Raw genomic sequence first — 20,899 nt, 5'->3', positions numbered from 1 at the left:
TTTGTATTAAAGTGTCTCAAATAATTGATTTTTTTCCCTCTTTTTGAAAACTCTCCCTGTTAGGTAGATTATTGATTCAATAGATAGATTTGATTGTGAAACATTAGAAGCAAACTATGTTAAAATTAAATTATCAAAAACATCAACAATGACCAATAAGGTGACTTTTTACTGATATACATGGGAGATAAATTTTGTCAACTGTCAACTTCCCAGAAGACCTCAAAAATAACCTGTTATGCAAAGCTAAGTTATTACCTATTGCAATCAGGGATGACAGCATTTTGTCAGTTCACAATGTGCAGAAGAAGGGAATGGCCTGGTTGGGGAGATAGGTCTGTATACAGCTGGTTAAGACAGGTCTTTTAATGAGGTTCTGGTTGGAGCTGGGCACATTTCAGGATATAATAGTTCAACACTGGGGGACACAGAGAGGTAAGCATCTCGAAGTGAGTATTAAGTAAACAGTTGTTTGATAATTAAGAAATTTGTTTAGTTTTCGGAACATTTGGTTCAATCTTATGGATGCAGCCTGCTTTGGTTCATTTTCCTGACGGCTGAGGTGGAGGCACAAAGGGATGTAATTGGAAGTGTTTGACTCACGGCTTTGTGTGGAAGAGGTATAAGTTAAAAGGTTGCATTTACTTTACAAGATCTTGAACTAGGATATACTACTGTTTTCCCTTTGTTAGAAAATGAATTGGGGAGAAATGACAATAACATAGGGAAACAGAAATCAAAAATACATTCTTGGAGCTTAGGAAGGAGAGGCTAGTCAGTAATGGTTCACACCTCTTCATTAAAAAAACTGACTAAATTGAATATGTATTTACGATAATTGACTCTTAACTTTCATTGAGCTGAAAAGTAAGATAGTTTATTCACTCAAAGTACTGTATAGACATGCATAATATTGTGTTTTGAAAATATTTCAAGTACACCTACCTTAACCTTCCTTTGTTAATGTACTTCACTCCTTGACCTGATTCACTCATGTGTCATTACCTAATATTAAACAAAATATGAGGTGACAGTTTTGAAATACAGTTCCTGAAAGTAATTTATTAAATGGAATAATGGGAATTTCAAAACTGGGATTTTCCACTGGTGATTATAAATCAATAAAGTAGGATAAATATGATACCCAAAAGACCTGATTTGAAAGACCAGAAAAAATTAAGAAGAATTAATAATGGCAGATATTAGATGTTTCTAACATAATTTATGCAGAAATCTGTATTAAATATTAAGCTAGAGAGTTACATTTGAATTTAAAAAAAATCCCCTACTAATATAACATTGACAGTAAAATTCACAAGAGAGCAGATCTAAAGGTATTTACAAAATCTCAACTTCTGTAGATTTATTTGAAGTCTAACAAAATTTACCTTTAAAACATATAAGGGTAATTTTTATCCTCTCAAACAAGCTTCACTTTCTTATATTTTGATTCTAAGGAAAATGTAACTAATTTTCCTTATTCTACCTCTTATACAACCTCCCAGCTGCCTGGAGCTTTCTCTGGCTATGAGAGACTATGGGGCCACATGTTACTCTGTCTCTTCCATTATAGAAAAACCACTGTTCACACTAAAATTGTTCTCTAAGCTCTTCTTTCTCCCTAAGTCCATGGACTTCAGCCCTATTTAGAATTCTTCAGTGTACTTCTCCCCTGTGTATGTGTGGTGGGGGACACTCATCTAGTGACTTTTTGCTATATTCATCTCCATTGTGCAGTAAAAGAAGGGAAAGCCTTTTTCTCTTAATTTATTGTAAAACTATTATAATGATGATTTATAAGGCATGCTGTTTGTCTCTTCTTGCTGATCTATGATGGTAATGTTCATGAATACCAAGAAATGATACAGAATTGAAAATATCAAGAAAAATAACAGTCAGTATTGGTTTGGGTGCACTATTGACTCAAACAGGCATTAATGGAGATCAAGAAGGCAGGAGACCAGAATCAGCTGACTAGATCAAGTAGCTGTGGTGACTGGTGTTGCTGTTACGATGTGATCATATATTTGAGATAGAAAACAAAGTGAAGATAGGGAAGAAATATGAATCAAAATGAATTTTTATGATGTGTGTAAACGTTATTTCTTCAACATCACTAGAAAGGACAACAGGTAAAGTTAATAATAAAAGTAATCCAATGTATTTATAGCAGACAACAGGCATTCAGAAGGTTGTGCAAAGAAGGGAAAGGGTCATCAAGGAACATGTATAAAGGACCCATGGACAAAGCCAAAGGGGGGAAGGATTGATGGTGGGAGGAGTGGGTGGGTGGGGCAGAGGAAAATGGAAACAACTATATTTGAACAACAGTTTTAAAAATGCCTTGTTTTATTTTATTTTCCAATTTTTTTAAATAGTTTATTTATTTATTTTTAGAGAGAGGAAGGAAGAGAGAAAAAGAGGGAGATAAACATCAATGTGTGGTTGCCTCTCACATGCTTTCTACTGGGGACCTGGCCCACAACCCAGGCATGTGCCCTGACTGGGAATCTAACCAGCAACCCTTTAGTTCACAGGTTGGCACTCAATCCATTGAAACACACAATCCAGGGCATTTTTCCTATTTATTTATTTATTTTTTTGCCCTGGCTGATATGGGTCAATGGCTTGAGTGCTATCCTGTGAACCAAAGGGTCACTGATTTGATTCCCAGTCAGGGCACATGCCTGGGTTGTGGTCCAGGTGCCCCAGTTGGGGGTGTGAGAGGGGCAACCACACATCGATGTTTTTCTCCCTTTCTTTCTCTGTCCTTTCCCCTCTCTCCAAAAATTATAAATAAATAAATACATACATACATGCATAAATAAAATCTTACAAATTTTTTACAAGGCCTTATTTTAAAGATCACATAGGACTATCTTGCAGTCTATATAGGCTGTCTCTGAGAGTAACTTGGAAACATTATTTCTTTTACTCCTTTCTTAAAACACCATTTGTTTTTCTGTATACTCCAGGCCAGGGGTCTAACATGTCACTGCCCCTATGTGATTAAGGTCAAGAACTGTTGGCTTTCTGTGCCATCCTTGACTCTAATAATAGGAGAGTCATACTGAACGCTCAGTCTTCTGAATGAAACAGAAACTGAAAGAAAAACAAGCTTCATTTTTTTATAGTATTGATTGCTTCTCACCACATAATTTGTAGGTATTGCTATTTATAATATTGAAATAACTGGAAAACAGGTCAGAAAATCTTGCTTTACCAAAGTGTCAGACATTTCTGTAGAGTGTTTGTAACCCTCCATTGCAGTGCACTTGCATCATTACACAGATGAAGACATTTGGGATCTGAGTGGCTGTAATTTGTGTAATCTGGTTCATTACCAATAGTGGACTAAATCCTCTTCGATATACTGCCTTTCTTCCAAGAAGGGCAGGGGCATTGGGATGTTTAATACCAGAGACAAAGTTTGTGGGTGAGCCTGGAAAGATACTGTAGCTATTAGAAAGAAAACAACTCAAGATTGCTTTCTGGCAGTTTTCCCTTAGTTTGATATTTTTAGACTGAGGTATTCCTAAGATTTAATTTGCTGATGAATGTGATTGAATTTAACTCAAAATATATATAAAATCTATAGCTGTCCAGAAACAACTTAATTATTTTAAATGAAAACATCATTCTTCTAAAGTTGACAAAGTAGATACAATGGTATGCTAACAGTTTCAGAAATTTTGTGTGTTTTTGTATTCCTGGTGTTTATCAAATATTATCAGTATTATTTTTATTTTATCTTTATTGTATTTTTTTCTATTATCATTTAGTCCCCTTATACCCCCTTCCCCAACAATCACCACACTGTTGTCCATGTCCATGAATCCTTCTACCATTTTGCTCAATCCCTCCACACCATCACCTCCCTCCCTCACTAGCTGTCATCTAGTGACTCCATCTATGAGTCTGTCCCCATTTTCCTAGTTAGTTCAGTTTGCTCATTAGATTCCACATATGAGTGAAATCATATGGTATTTGTCTTTGATTATTTATTCCACTAAGCATAATGTTCTCCAGGTCTATCCATGCTGTCACGAAGGGTGAACTTTTCTTCTTTTTTACTGCCGAGTTCTATTCCAGTGTGTAAATGTCCCATAGTTGTTTTATCCACTCATCTACTGATGGACTCTTGGGATGTTTCCATATCTTGGCTGTTGCAAATAACACTGCAATGAACAAAGGGGTGCTTATGTTCTTTCTAATTAGTTTTTGGGTTCCTTCAGATATATTCCCAAAAGTGAGGTCAGTGGGTCAAAATCCAGATCCATTTTTAACTTTTTGAGGTATCTCCATATTGTTTTCCACGTTGGCTGCACCCGTCTGCATTCCCACCAACAGAGCAAAAAGGTTCCCCTTTCTCCACATCCTCACCAGCACTTGTTGTTTGTTGATTTATTGATGATAGCCTTTCTGACAGGTATCTTACTGTGATTTTTAATTTGTATTTCTCTGAGGATTAGTGATGTTGAGCATTTTTTCATATGTCTATTGGCCATCTATAAATCAGTGGTGGTATCTTTAATTAGCTTTTAAAATAAGGGCAGTTTCATTATACTGATATACTGATAAACCATATGAGTATAAAAAAACTTTTTAAAGATTTTTAAAAGAAGGCATCACTGGTCAGCATGTAGTACATGAATATAATACATCTATTGAAAATCCCATCATCATAAAAATGTGGAGGTAATTAGTATAGCTTGAAATGTCTTCATTTTAGAATGTTATGCACAGAAAGAGCCTTATCATTAGAAAATTTTGATCTATGATTGCACAAACCAAGTAAAGTACCAGAGACAAAATTTCAACCCAAAGGAGAAAGAGGTTGAGTAGGAATTGACAGTAGTAAGACTGGATGCTTGAAAAAGCCTGCATGATGGTGATTCAACATGAGTAGACTTAGAACTGTGTACTTATGGTTAACTGGCAGCACTTTCTGAAAATTTAACGTGATCATTAATCAGTAGCAGCTTACATAAAAAACTGGAAGCATTTCTCATTGTTCCATCTTTGTCATCTCAGAACGGGCAGTCAACTGCCCATATTTTAATTAATTTTTATTTGTTAAACCAGGAATATGAGTGGCTCTCTCACTAACCTTATTTTCATTGCACAATAGACCACAGGTTAGGTGGGCTTCCATATCATTGAAGATGATTAATGTGGACCAAGTTTAGAAATCTGCTCAGGTTATTAAAGGCTAACAATAATCATTCTAATGTGTCTGTTTATTATGCACCTTTTTCGTCTGCAGCTATTATATTAGCTAGTCAATGTGTTTGTCTATTGTTAATATCTTTGTTGTTGCAGATACAGATGTGGTGTATAAAAGCGAGAATGGACATGTCATTAAACTGAATATAGAAACAAATGCTACCACATTATTACTGGAAAACACAACTTTTGTAAGTAATGAACAATTAATTATTTATGCATTTCAGTATTGTTTAGAATATTCTCTAGGTGTACATATCTTTCTTTTCTTCAGCTGTATCATTTGCAAAGAATTTTAGGTGAAGAGTTAGGGCTGGGATATCATTAGAATCAGTATATCTATTGATGGAAAATACCCACGGGACCATCTGCATCATTTTCTTCCTGTTTATCCTTTTTAGTAAATAAGTCAATATTTCCAGGAATAATACTTTCTTACAGTGAATATTTCTTCCAATATTTTCATGTAAAATTAGTCATACAAATTCCAAGATTTTTTTTTAAAAATGTCTAGTCCAAAAAGTTATTATTAGCTTTTTCTCTCCCTCTACTTTTCCTTCTGTTGGAATTCTTTCTACTCTGTTGTGGTTTTCTGGGTCAAGCAAAAGGCAGCCTTTCTAAAATTGGCCTTCTGTAGGAGTTGAATGGTTTACTTTTAAAATTTAGTATTCTATCAATATTATTTCTTACTCCAGAATCATTATTTAGTGTAATTGTTCAAAATGAATGTATGTATTTTATTCTTAGAAAGAAATATAAATGTTGCCATTTCTGTTAAATTTAATCATCTTAAAATTAGATTTAGCTATGATTACCTAAGAGTAAATGATAATGAATTATCTGTTGCGCATCTTCAAAATCTAGCCATAAAATACCACTGAACAGATATTTGCTCACTTTTCTATATAACTAAATGTTCAATATATTGCCTATTAGATAAGTTCATGATATACACAAGACATTGTACAAGGCCTCAGGAGACTACCACAAATAACAGCAATGTGCAAATCATTTTTTAAAACTTATTTCTTCTTGTACATTTGGAAATCAACACTTAGTCTTCATGTGTATTTAGGATGGCCAGGTGGAAGAGATGGACTTAAGATGGGTGTCCAACCTTTTGGCGTCTCTGGCCACACTGGAAGAAGGGTTGTCTTAGGCCACACATTAAATATACAAACCCTAACAAAAACAATCTCATAATGTTTTAAATACATTTATGATTTTGTGTTGGGACAGTGTTAATAGCAATCCAGGGATGCAAGTGGCCCACAGGCCATGGGTTGGACACCCCTGGACTGAAGCATTTTGCTGTTTATTGTTTTTATGTGTTAAGAGAAAATGGTCTTTGCAAATCATGAAGTAATTATATGGGTTCATATCTATTAGGGTAACGAGAACCAACCAGCCTATATACTTTAGCAATTAGGTTATTACTAACAGAGGGTAATGACATTCTTGTTTTTAAACTAATAAAGTAATTCATAGATATTAAAGGAACACCTATTCTGGATGCAATTCTTTATAGCACTTGTGGAATGCTGAGTGCATATAAGGTGTTTGCTCACTTTTTAAGATTATGATTTTCCTTATGTGAAATAATACTAACCCTCATGAAAAAGTTTAATAAGCAGTATAGAGCAGTATCTATTATGTCTTAGATGGTCCTCAGTGATACTAAAGAAGAGTCTAAAGAATCACTGAGAGTTGCTGAACTCAATGGACAGGAGGCATAACACAAGAGGTGGTAATGATGAGAGGGTATAGTAATTGTTTGCTGGCTAAAGTCACTGTGAATTGATTTTCAATAAAATTTGTTAAGAGAAAAAAATTAAATGCATTTGTGCCCTTTACTATAAAGTATCACCTTTGGGGGGTAGTATATGCTGCCAGGGGCCAAGCATTTAAGTTAGGTATAAACACTCAGTACCTCACTGGATATTTGGTTATGTGACTGTTCTTTAGTGATGATTCATTCCCCTTACACAGGTTAATGAGGTCTTCCCTCCGGTCATAATTTATGTATTTTTTTATTACCTACCCCTTGATTTCTTAGCCTCTATGATACATCAAAAGAAACAAAAACAACACTTTTGCTCATTATTTTATTATCACAGTTTTATTATTGGTCCTTCACACCACCGTCATATCATCTCATTGTAGTTTTCTTCATATGCTGGTTAACGCCATTTTATTTTTGTGCCTGTGTGTTTAATCTTCTTAAATCCTTTTAAGATTTTTCTCTTCTCTTCTATGTAAGTTATGACTCTTATTTACCAAAAAGTCTTATTTAGCCAATATTCTAATTCACTGATATTCTAAGATTCATAGGCTCCCTAAAAACATCTCACAACACAGATAATTAAGCAATTTCTAAGTTCTAGGAGTGTTTCCTTTTTTCTTCTGTTGATTATGAGTAACAAAAAAATTAAAAATAATAAATTCTAGGAGTGTCAGACTTCAATGGGAGGGTAAGTGGATAAGTGTGACATGTATTTGCAACCAGTTAACCCAAAACTGTAAACCAAAATAAAAATTACCATGGTTCCTGATGATTTCTGAGGAACTCATTTAATCATTTCCTCCCAATTCCAAGATAGCATTTTTAAATAGAGTAGTTGTGTTTTTAAAGCTTATGTTAGGCTAAAGTCTGGATTTATGTTCTATCTGAGGCCTTTCTTTTAGAAAAAATCTCATGTCACAGCTTAAGAATTTTATTCATACTGCAGTTTCTCATTGAACAATTATCAATATTCTAATTATAATCATAGTTAATTGAATCCAATTATTCTAAAAAGCTTTATAATAAAAGTGTGCCAAGTTACCAGAAAAAATCACATTACTGATAAAAACAGATTGTCTATTATTCACAAGACATATTTTGCTGTCAATTCATTTCAAAAATTAAGATAGCACCACATTGTCATTTCCGTGCTGAAACACATTTTAAATATAGTGGGTACTTTTAGCTATGTAATTGTGGTTAGCAGACTCTGAAACAATAATAGCCATGCTTGTCAAAAATAAAATACAAGTAAATTATTTTCCCAAAATAATTTTCATAAGACATTCTTTGGGATTAACCATAGGTGGATTTCTAATGAAGGATGAAATTAAAGGCTATATAACTTTTTGAAGGGGGATTATATAAAAGAAGTGACTTAGCTCCAAAACTGCTCTAGTCTTTCCTAAAAGTTTGAAAATGATGTTTCTTACAGGAAGAGCTATTTCAAACAAAATCTCACTCACAATGACATAATGAGGAAATGTTTCACAAGTATTAGCTGTTGTTCCCTTTCTGCTGTCAATAAATTGAATCTCACCAGTTGTCTTGGCAGGACACACCAGCAGCCATAAATAATTGTATCAAATCACTTTTTCAAAATAAATGGAATTGGAAACATGGGTCTAAACCATGTATTTAAGAATCATCAATGTTACAAAAAAAAAAAAAGTTTGTGTACTAATATGGAAAGACATACAAGGTCTGTCCAGAAGCTATCCAGCCACATAATATGAAAAATAGAGACCTTTATTGAAGGAGATACAAGATACCAGGAACATTATACATATGACAATGATGTTTCAGTCTCCTTCAAAGTAGGTACTTTAGGACCTCACACAGTTCTCCCAGTCGCCATCAGCTGCCCTATCATATTTTCATGAATCTCATCAATGGTCTGAAATCTCTTCCCTTTCAAAGGTTATTGTAGTTTTGGGAAAAGCCAGAAGTCACAGGGCACCAAATCTGGGCTGTAGAGGGGCTGAGTCACCTGGGTGATTTGCTGTTTTGCCAAAAAACTCTGCATGAGACATGATGTATGAGAAGGCGCATTGTTCTGATGAAGCTGCCAATCACCAGTTGCCCATAGATGTGGCCTTCTGAATCATGAGAATAGTTTCTGAGGAGGAATATTCAAGCTTAACACAAAATTTGAGGCAGGTTGACTGCTCTACTCACTGAGTCATTTAGAATCAATAGGCACATAATACACATGCTCACTCAATGGCGTCTACCACCCTCACTGACTCGTAGTGAAGTTCTCATTGATTACGCATGCACATTCCAGCCCCCTCTCCTTGGCTTCCAGGTTACATCACTTCCATTCCATTCCATTCTAGGTTCCTTTCCATTCCCTTTATGTTAATAATGGCTGGACTTTTTCTGGACAGACCTTGTAACAATAGATAAGAATCATACATCTCATTGATTCTGAAAATCTGTAAGCTTTTAAAATATGCTATATATAAATATCCTAAAACAGAGGGAGGAAATTTATGCATGGCAGCAAAAGGATTCCAAGGAAAATGTTAGCTACATATTTTTTTGGTCCTCTCTATTTATATCAGTACATGACAGTAGGTTTAACTATAACCAGGAGATATTTATTGACTTACCATGCACAGAGATAGCATTAGGTGGCTTGCATGACATCATAGTATTTTTTTTGTTTTTGTTGTTTTTATTTGTCCTGCCACTGGATATATGCAGGCTGGGAGGTACATCCAACTCTCTGTACAACTCCAAAATTAAGGAATTTATTTTCTGATTCATGTTTAAGGAAATAGGTTTTTATGCAATACTATAGCAGCACAAGTAAAGAATTGCTGGATAAAGGCATCTAAAATTTCACCTTTTAAAATTTGAAATAAAGAAATATCACATATTTCTGATGAGTCAGTGCTCTCACATGCTGGCTATAGTCATGGGAAATTTGCTATTTTTCAAAAGATGTGGACTTAGCAGTATATTTTAGTAACCCAGTAGTGATTGACATTAATAGTGTATTGAGTATTGATTAACCATTGAAGTCGCTGGAACTGTACACATATGCGTGTTGCTATGTGCATGACAGTATAGGTTTTTTTTTTTCTTTCTCTAGATCCGTGTTCCCAGTCTGGATACCTTTGCCCCTAGGAGACATTTGGCAGCTTGGGAGACATTCTTGGTTGTTATGGCTGGAGGGAAAGGGTTGAGGGAATCTAATGAGTAGACATCAGGGATTCCATGAAGTATTCTACAATGCTCAAGACAGCTCCTCATGACAAAGAATTATCCAACTGAAAATGTCAGTGGTGCCAAGTTTGAGAAATCCTGTTTTAGACTGAAATACAAAGGAAACCATGTGATGGTTAGAAGGTACTTTTTCAAGGTGGAATCAAAGCAATGGCTCTCTAATGAGGAATTAACAGGGAAAATCTTAAAGTGTGGTTTATAGCTTTATTATCTTAAGACAGTTTTTTTGTATTTCCTCCCTCCCCCCTCCTCCCCTCCCCTCCCCTCTCCTCCCCTCCCCTTCCCTTCCCTTCTCTTTCCTCTCTTTTCTTTCTTTTCTTCATTTCATTCTGCAAAGAAGACCAGCATGCATGAGTATAATCATTTGGTCTTGAATTTCTTTCCATTGCATAGTGCAGGATACAGGCCAAAAGAATGACCCCAGCTTTCTTATAATTTTAGTGGGGTACTTCTAATTGAGACTTTTTTGTGTTCAGATAAATTAATATCATTTTTTTGACTACTGTCAACTTCTTTGACCAGGAAGCAAGTGTTCATCTGTTAAGTTAGAGGATAAAAATCTTATGACCATTAAGGACTCCAGCAAGCACAATTATTTCCATTGCTGCTCTTTGTTCATAAATAATTAAATTTAATTTTTTTTAGATTGGGTATATCTCTGCCCTTCCCAATAGCAAGTATCACTCCCTATTGTTAGATACATTTATATTTCTTTCATTGTTGTTATTAATCTTAAAATATAAAGATAATTTTAGTCACATTATTCATTTTGAAAATTAGTATTATATTATTTACATTATATAATTTCCAACTCTTAGTCATCAAAGGACATAACTTTATTCATATAACTATGAACATTAGGTAAATAGAAATGAAGTTTCATGTATTTCAGCAAAGGTTGGAATATTTCTTTTATATTAAATTGTTTAGGAAGGAGACTCTTGAATATATCATGGATATTTAGCTTGCTTAAATTTTTCTGTAAGTTAGATGTAAATATGAATTCTAGCATAGTTTTTGAAGTGATGGTCAATTTTCCAAAACAGGAAAATTAGGGAAGTTATGATCCTCATCCTGGAAGTCAACTTATAGGGTAAAAATTCAAAGTGTGAGAAGAGATACTCTTGTCCCCATATGTTTGAAACTATGATATGATTACCCTATAATTCCTTACATTTATTCATTTCCCCTTATGCATTTCCCCTTAAATGAAGAAGGTTTTTCAGGAGACCACTCTATATTACATTTCACCCTAAAGTACCACTGTGAATGTTCTAGGAAAGAGATGCTACTAACAAATTCATTCACTGGGACAAAGTATCCAAGATGGATAACATTTTTCTGCAACAGTGTAAATTGTTGCTAATAAAACCATATTATCAGTTATATAAATGATTATTCAGATTCTTGAATAAGTCATTTTTGAGAGAAACAAAAATCACCTTAGTAGTATATCTAAAGGTCTCCTTTGAATAGGGATAAAACACTGATAAATATAACTTTTTATTAGACATCATTTGCTTCACTGTTTCAACAGAGCTTATTTCAACTGCATCTGATTTATCCTCTTAGAAATGGACAATAAAATTATTACAATTCCAGTATTTCCTTCTTTAAAGGTTCTCATTAGTCTCCTTAGAGGTGTAAATTGCTTTAGTATGTGTCAGATAGGATGATGGAAGCTAACAGACAGCCAGGTTTTTACTGCATTTAATTACATTTGTATTGGAATTCAGCTTCCTGAGACATAAATGCTCTGGATTCTGTCCAGGCCCAGTCAGTTCATTTTGACTAATTCTAGACAAGTTATATGCCTTTGAGCATGTGATGAATATTTTTGCCTTTCAATTTTTATGAAAAATTTTATAGTGGGCTATCTCCCAGTAATGGAAACTCAGTTATAAATTAAAAAAAAACACTAATTATTCTATTAATTTTGGTGGAATTTAGCAAGAAACAATACATGTTCAAGAGAACTTTGAAGGTTTTGAATTTGATAACCTAGAGATATGTTACTGCCCCCCATTTTTGAAGTTGAGAGTACTTTGGTCTGCACAGCTTTATTGAGGGACAAGCATGCATCAGCAGAACTTTTGTAACCTATCAGTTCTGTAGAGTGCAGACTTTTCATACTACAACAGAAACAGATTAGTGTTTTAGTTTGCTCGTGGAACATGAATGAGCTTTTAAGGAAGTTTAATTTTCAGCAAATCTTAAATGATAATGGCAGCACATTATAGAGCTAGAAAACATTCTCTCGGTCTCCCATTTCAACTCAAATAAAATGAAACTGAGACCCAGGGGAATAAAGTGACTTAAAATATCTAGGGTAGTCCTGGGAATAGAGTACAAATTTCTGTACTATTAGTCTAGTATTGCTTCTTATATACCAAGATTAGTATTCCATTCAAAATCCCTTGTAAAGAAAAACAAATTATGTAGTGTTATATGTATAAAAAGTTTGTATATTTGTGTATTTCTTACTTAAGCATTTCATAAAATTTGATTGAATTAAACATATATAATTAGTATATGAGCCTGTGTGTTTGTGTGTATATATATATATATATATATATATATATATATATATATATATACTTTTTCTTTCCATACAAATATTTTCAGTTCTTGTGAGAATACTGCCTATGTGAACAAGGAGAACCAACCTGGCTGCATTACACACACACACACACACACACACTCATATCACCAAGTCATAGACCACTCTGCTTTTCCTTCTTTCCCATGGTAGATTTGTCTGACATAGTCTTATTTTCATTATATATTCTTCCTTCTTTAAAATCTTGTAGAACTTTTTTCTCCTCACCACCTTTATAATTTTTCTGAATTATTGTTGAAATGACCCACATGTCTTAGTTTGTTAATATGTTTGCCAGCTGCTTATTGAGACCCTCCTATGTGTCAGATAATATTCCAGGTTCTGGGGATATGTGGTGAACAAGGCAGGCTGGTAAGCCAACAATAAACAAATATCAAGTAAAATTACAAGAAGTTATATCTAGCATTGAGTCCTTGCTGAAAAAAATAGCACAAGGTGGTGGCTAGAGAAGGGTTGTGTGTTTAGGAAAGGATCACTGTAGAGGCGAACTTTTAAGGTCAGGTTGAAGAGGTTTATTGGCTGAAAGAACAATAATTATGAAGAACTTTGTGTGGGAACTGCATCAATCTATTCCAAGAACAGAAAATACACATGTAGAAGAGGATGTGGAGAATGGTACAAAATGAACCCAGTGGGATAACTAGGAGGAATATTATGTTGAGTTTTATAGGTGTAGGCTTTATTTTCTGAGCAATAAGCACAATTTGAAGAAAGTCACAATGTCTGAGTCATGTTTTAGAAGAACACTCTGTGTACAGAATGAGCAGTACATTCTAGGGAAATTAAAGTAGAAACTGGGAGACCCTTTGAAGTCCACAGCATTGTTACAGGTAAGAGAAGATTCAGAGTTTCCACTAGAATGGTACTAATGAAGAATATGGGAAGTAGGTATACAAGGGTTTGTTTGGGGATAAAGTGAACAGGTCCTGGTTGACTAATTGCTTCAGTTTGGCCAGAAATACAACAATCAACACTGTCAGATTTTTAAATGACATTAATTCAGCAATTCTGTTTTAATACTTTCCAATTAATCTTGACAATAGAACATATGTAGTATTTAGTTGCTCTCTCTCTTTCTCTCTCTCTCTCTCCACACACACACACACACACACACACACACACACACACATTTATGTGTTTTCTGTATATAACAGTACAATAAAGGAAGTTTTCCTGGCCTGGTTGAAAAACACTTGCAATGAAATGAAGAAATTAACATAAGATGTAGCAATATAATCCATCATCCCTGAGGGTTAAAAATGTACTGTTTTGGTTATGATCATTTGATTGAATCATTCAATACTTTCATTATGTCTTTATTTTATCTTATATATTGTAGCAACTGCTGAAGATATGATTGTGAGAAAATAGAACAGTCCTGTCCCCAATGATCTCATGGTATAGTGAGCAAGGAGTGCACTAATTAGACAATCAGATATATGAACATTTACAAGCTATGCTATGGAATAAAAAGGAAGTATAGGAATAAAAGACTGAAGGGAAAATAGTGCATTCATTTTAGAATTTCTAATATATTGGTGTGATATACTTTGAAGAAGTCCTAAGAAGCTTCCTAATGAAGTGAAGATGAGTGAAGAGAAGTTAAACTAGGTGAAAATAGAGCTTTGCGGTAGTGGAAATAGTGTGAGACAAAGAACATTAAAAGAAAATGCAGACAATTGTAACTGAATAAAAATAAAAATAAAAATAAATTAAAAAAAAAAACCTGAGAGAATGCCAGTGTGGCTGGAGCCTCACAAGGAAATAGAAGCCAGATGAGCATGGAAAATAGGTGGATGCCAGATCATACAGGTCATAGGTAATGGATTTTTAATTGTTTTAATTGTTGTTCAAGTACAGTTGTCTCCATTTTCCGCACCAGCAGCCCCCCTGACCCACCATTCCTACTTCCCACCCATGATCCTAACCCCCTTTGGCTTTGTCCATGTGTCCTTTATAGTTGTTCCTGAAAACCTCCCCGCTCTCCCCCACCGTTATACCCTCCCACCTTCCCTGTGATTACTGTTAGCTCTTAATTGAAATGTCTCTGGTTATATTTTGCTTGCTTGTTTGTTACCCTATAGCTAATGGATTTTTAAAGATAATCAGATTTGCTTTTTGAAACAAAGATCTCTCTGTTGACGTTGGAGAATAAATTAAAAGGTGTGGTTTAGAAGACAAAGGCACTATTGAAGTGAACTATGCTTGAGATCATAAGTAGATGGACTTAGGCAGTGGCAATAGGGATTGAGAGAAGTGAAAATACTTGAAAGGTAATAAGAAGTGAAATACAGCAAGATAACAGAATAAGTATGGTGGTGGTGGTGGTGGTGGTGGTGATGGGGAAGATTATAATGAGGAGGTATCCAGGATAATAATTCCTAGAATTTTGGGTCTGTGACTTAATGAATCAGGGAGTTAACCACTGAGGTGGGGAATGCTGAGTGAGAATGAAGTTGATGTGGTTGGATGAAAATACCTGTTAAACAATATTTAGGAAATAAGTGGGATATCAAGCATTATTATGGATAGAATGTTCCTATATTGAAATGTTAAAAATAAAATTTTTAAAAGAGAAAATAGTTTATATAATTAATGATGTCTTTATTGATTTAGAAATCCAGAAATAAGTAACCTTATTCAAAGACATTTTTACTATATTTTGATTAAGTAATTATGATGTATTTTTACATCTTTAATTAAAATTCTTACTAGTTTATAAATTACTTAAAAGAGGCTAACCAAGCCTTCGTCAACTTTGTGTCTTCAGTGACTAGTGCAATGATGGCATAGTGCTATTTAGACACCTACTAAACATTCTATGGATTAATCCTATTTATTTTCTTTTTTCACAGAGCATCATTTATTTAAATATTTGATTCAGAGGAGCCCATGAGAAAGTACAGGAGAAAAAAGGGGATTTAATTTACTCTCCTAAAATTTGAATCACCTGCAAGGAAAAGTAATCTATATACCAAATTAATTATTTTCCTTAGCTACTAAAAGTGTGAGCCGATCAGATTGCAAGCAAGTAAAGAGGTCTTCTGGTTTGAAGTGAATAATACTTATTTTTAGCAAAGATCAAAACAAAAAAAAATACTTGATTCTTCATAATCCCTGTTATTTTTTAATGGTTATCAACATATTTTAAGCATTTAACTTGTGAATAACATAAACTATTTTTAAATTATTTTATTGTTGTTCAATTACAGTAGTCTGCATTTTCCCCCCAGGACTCCCCCCTACCCCAGCCAAACCCATCTCCCTCCCTTGTTTCCACCCTCCCCCTTGGTTTTGTAGATGTGTCCTTTATAGTAGTTCCTGAATGGATGGAACTGGAGAGCATTATGTTGAGTGAAATAGGCCAGGCGGTGAGGGACAAATACCATATGATCTCACCTTTAACTGGAACATAATCAATAGAAGAAAAAAGCAAACAAAATATAACCAGAGACATTGAAATTAAGAACAACTAACAATAGCCAGAGGGGAGGGGGAAGGGGACAATGGGAAGAAGGATTTTCAGGAACTACTATTTTTAGAAATATTGTTCATTTGTAGGATATTTAAAAATTATATAAGTGCAAGGAGAAGTTTCTCTTCATCCTCACATTGCTTACTAGAAACTGAAAGAAGTGTTTCTTACACATTATACAAGTCAGTAAACTCTACTTATCTGTTAATTAATTCACATTTGTTTGATAAGGAAAATGACTTTTGTAATTGATAATTGTCTAGTTTATGGCTAATGGGAAAATCAGAGCTGAATAAGTTTGTGCTTAACATTTGGGAAAGAAATTAGAGTATGGATATACCCTAACTCCTGACTGTATCACACTACTCTTTTTTTTTTTTTTAATTGTTGTTTGAGCACAGTTGTCTCCATTTCCCTCCCACCACTTTCCCCTACCCCACCCTCACTCCTTCCCTGCTTTGGCTTTGTCCATAGGTCCTTTATACATGTTCCTTGACTAACCTTCCTTTTCTTTCCCCCTTCCCCCTTCCCTCTGGTTAGCGTCAGTTCTTTATTTCAATGTCTCTGGTTATATTTTGCTTGCTTGTTTGTTTTGTTGACTAGGTTCCACTTATAGGTGAGATCATATGGTATTTGTCTTTCACTGGCTTATTTCACTTAGCATAATGCTCTCCAGTTCCATCCATGCTGTCGTGAAGGGTAGGAGCTCCTTCTTTCTTTCTGCTGAGTAGTATTCCATTGTGTAAATGTACCATAGTTTTTTTATCCACTCATTTACTAATGGGCATTTAGGTTGCTTCCAGCACTTGGTTATTGTAAATTGTAACAATCCCATTAAAAAATGGGCAAAGGACCTGAACAGACACTTCTCCAAGGAGGACATATAAGAGCCAAGAAGCATATTAAAGGATGCTCAGCATCACTAGTCATCAGGCAGGTTTTAATTTGCATCAGATGAAAATTAAAACCACCATGAGATACCACTTCACACTGATCAGAATGACCATCATAACCAAATCAACAAACAACAAGTGCTGGCAAGGTTGTGGAGAAAAGGAACCCTAGTATACTGTTGGTGGGAATGCTGACTGGTACAGCCACTGTGGAAAACACTATGGAATTTCCTCAAAACACTGAAAATGGAACTGCTTTTGAATCCTGCAATTCCACTCTTGGAATTATACCCTAAGAATCCTGAAACACCAATTCAAAAGAACCTATGCACCCCAGTGTATCACACTACTCTCGAAATTTGTTTTATCTTCTCTCTCTCTCTCTTTCGCTCAACAGCTTTATTGAAATATATTTTACATGCCATAATTTTCACTCATTCCAAGTGTTTTTTAGTATATTCAGAGTTGTACAACCATCACTGCAATCTAATTTTAAAACATTTAATGATGATGTCCAAAAGGAAACCTGTACACGAGTAGGCTGTCTCCATTTCTGCTTTCCCCTCTATAGCCAGGCAACTACTAATCTATTTTGTGTCATTATGGATTTCAATATGATGTAAATTTCAGATAAATGAAATGTATGATAGGTGATATTTATGTCTGTATTTATTCACTCAGTATAACATATCCAAGTTTTATACATTTTTTAGGATATCTAAAAACTTCATTTTTTATTGCTAAATAGTATTCCAGCATATGGATATACCACATATATTGCATTTTCCTTGTTCAGTTTGTTAATTATATTCCACATATGAGTGAAATCATGGCATTTTTATTTCTGTGACTGGCTTATTCACTTAGCATAATGTTCTCAGGTCCATCCATACTTTTTGCAAAGGGTAATTTTTTTTTTTTTTTTTTTTTTTTACAGCTGAATAGTATTTCATTGTGTAAATGTCCTGTAGTTGTTTTATGCACTCATCTACTGATGGACACTTGGGCTCCTGCCATATCTTGGTGATTGTGAGTAGTGCTGCAATGAACATAGGGGCACAGGGGTGATTATGTTCTCCTGAGTTAGTGTTTTGGGTTCCTTTGGATATATTTCCAGAAATAGAAACACTGGGTCAAAAGGCAGATCCATTTGTAATTTTTTGAGGTATCTCCATACTGCTTTCCACAGTGGCTGCACCAATCTGCACTCCTACCAACAGTGCAAAAGCATTCCCCTTTCTCCACATCATCGCCAGCACTTGCTGTTTGTTGATTTGATGATAGCCACTTGTTCTGAATGGTGTGAGATGACATATCATTGTGCTTTTAATTTGCATTTCTCTGATGATTAGTGACATTGAGCATCTTTTCATATGTCTGTTGGCCACCTGTATGTCCTCTTTGGAGAAGTATCTATTTAGTTCCTTTGCCAATTTTGTAATTGGGATTTTTGTTTGTTTATATTGTTGATTTTTCTAACTACTTGATAAATTTTGGATGTTAACCCCTTATCAGATATATTGGTGAATATGTTCTCCCATTCTGTGGGTTGTCTTTTTATTTTGTTGATGATGTCCTTTGTTGTGCAAAAACTTTTTAGTTTGATGTAGTCCCATTTGTTTATTTTTCTTTTGTTTCCCTTTCCTGGGGAGATATATCAGATATAATATTGCTACAAGCAATACCCAAGATTTTTCTGCCTATGTATTCTTCTAAGATTTTTTTTTATAATTTCAGGTCTAACATTTAAGTCTTTGATTCATTTTGAATTTATTCTTGTGTGTGGTATAACAAGGTGGTCTAGTTTCATTTTTCTACATCTATTTGTATAGATTTTACAATACCATTTATTGAATTAAGTATCTTTAGCCCATTGTATGTACTTGCTTCCTCTGTTGAATATTAATTAACTAAAAGGTATGGGTTTATTTCTGAGCTCTCTATTCTGTTCCATTGGTCTGTGTGTTTGTTTTCACGCCATGCCTTTCTGTTTTTGATTACTATGGACTTATAGCATAGTTTGATATTAGGTAGGGTGATTCCTCCAACTTTGTTCTTCTTTCTCAGGATCACTGTTGCCATGCAGGCCTTTTCTTTTTCCACGAAAATTTTGAAATATTTACTCTAGTTCTGTGAAATATGTCATTGGAATCTTGATAGGAATTTGTGGAATCTATGGGTTGCTTTGGGTAATATGCACATTTTGATGATGTTAATTTTTCCTATCCATGAACATGATGTATCCTTTCACTTATTTGTATCTTCTTCAATTTTTTCTTCAGTGTCTTAAAGTTTTCCAAATACAGGTCTTTTACATCCTGGTTAGATTTATTCCTAGGTACTTCATTCTTTTTAAAGCAATTGTGAATGGGATTGTTTTCTTAATTTCCCTTTCTGTTAGCTCGTTTTTGGCATATAAAAATGCAACCTATTTCAGGATATTAATTTTGTATCCTGCTACTTTGCTGAATTCCTTTATCAGTTCTAGTAGTTTCTTGGTGGAATCTTTGGGGTTCTCTATGTACAGTATCATGTAATATGCAAACAAAGACAGCTTTACTATTTCCTTTCCATTTGGATGACTTTTATTTAATTCTTGTAGTTTTGCTGGTTGAGTACGATGCTGGAAGTGGGTTTGTCATATACGGCCTTTATCATGTTGAGGTATATTCCCTCTATTTCCACTTTGCCCAGACTTTTGGTCATAAATGGGTGCTGGATTTTATCAAATGCTTCTTCTGCATCTATGATATGCTCATCTGGTTTTTATCCTTTAATTTTTTATGTAGTGAATCACATTTATTGATTTGTTCTTGTTGTACCAACCTTGCATTCCTGGGATCAACCCAACTTGATTATGGTACATGATCTTTTAGATGCATTGCTCTACTCTAATATTTTGTTGAGGATTTTAGCACCTGTGTTCATCAGGGATATTGGCCTATAATTTTCTTTCTTTGTAGTGTTTTTATCTAGTTTTAGAATTAGGATAATGCTGGCCTCATATAATGTGTTTGGGGGCCTTCCCTTCTCTTGAATTTTATGAAAGACTTGGAGGAGTGGTGTTAATTCTTCTCAGAATGTTTGATAAAATTCACCTGTGAAGCCATCCAGTAAAGGGCTTTTGATTGCTGAGAGGTTTTTTGTTTGTTTTATTTTTTTTTCTTACTGCTTCAATTTCACTAGGTGTAATCTGTCCATTCTGGTTCTGTGATTTTTTTCTTGATTTAGTTTTGGAAGATTGTATGTTTCTAGGAAATTATTCATTTCATCCAGGTTTTTCAGTTTGTTGGCACATAGTTCTTCATAATATTTTCTTAAAATCCTTTGAATTTCTTTGGTGTCAGTTGTTACTTATCCTCTTTCATTTCTGATTATATTTATTTGGGTCCTCTCTCTTATTTTCCTGATAAGTCTGGTTAAAAGTTTGTCAATCTTGTTTATCTTTTCAAAGAACTAACTTCTGGATTCATTGATCTTTTGTATCATTCCTTTAAGCTCTTTTCCATTTATTTCTGCTCTGATCTTTTTTTTTTCTTCCTTCTACTCACTTTAGGCTTTGTTTGTTGTTCTTTTTCAAGTTCTTTTAAGTGTAAATTTAATTGTTTATTCTTTTTCTTGTCGCTTTTTCTTACTTTTTGAGATAGACCTGTAATGCAGTGAATTTC

General features: G+C 34.3%; 1 protein-coding gene across 2 annotated transcripts in view; it reads left to right on the top strand.

Moving 5' to 3' along the window:
• Positions 1–20,899, top strand: part of DPP10 (dipeptidyl peptidase like 10) — a 722,439-nt gene that overhangs the window by 330,941 nt on the left and 370,599 nt on the right. For both annotated transcript variants that reach the window (XM_024569627.4, XM_053918597.1), the window contains exon 4: positions 5,323–5,417. In XM_024569627.4, coding sequence (XP_024425395.1) covers positions 5,323–5,417 — 95 coding nt within the window. The remainder of the gene's footprint in view (positions 1–5,322; positions 5,418–20,899) is intronic.

The sequence above is a fragment of the Desmodus rotundus genome, chromosome 2 (genome assembly GCF_022682495.2).
Source record: "Desmodus rotundus isolate HL8 chromosome 2, HLdesRot8A.1, whole genome shotgun sequence".
In the NCBI taxonomy this organism is placed as follows: domain Eukaryota; kingdom Metazoa; phylum Chordata; class Mammalia; order Chiroptera; family Phyllostomidae; genus Desmodus; species Desmodus rotundus.
This window is presented reverse-complemented; position numbering and strand designations above follow the sequence as displayed.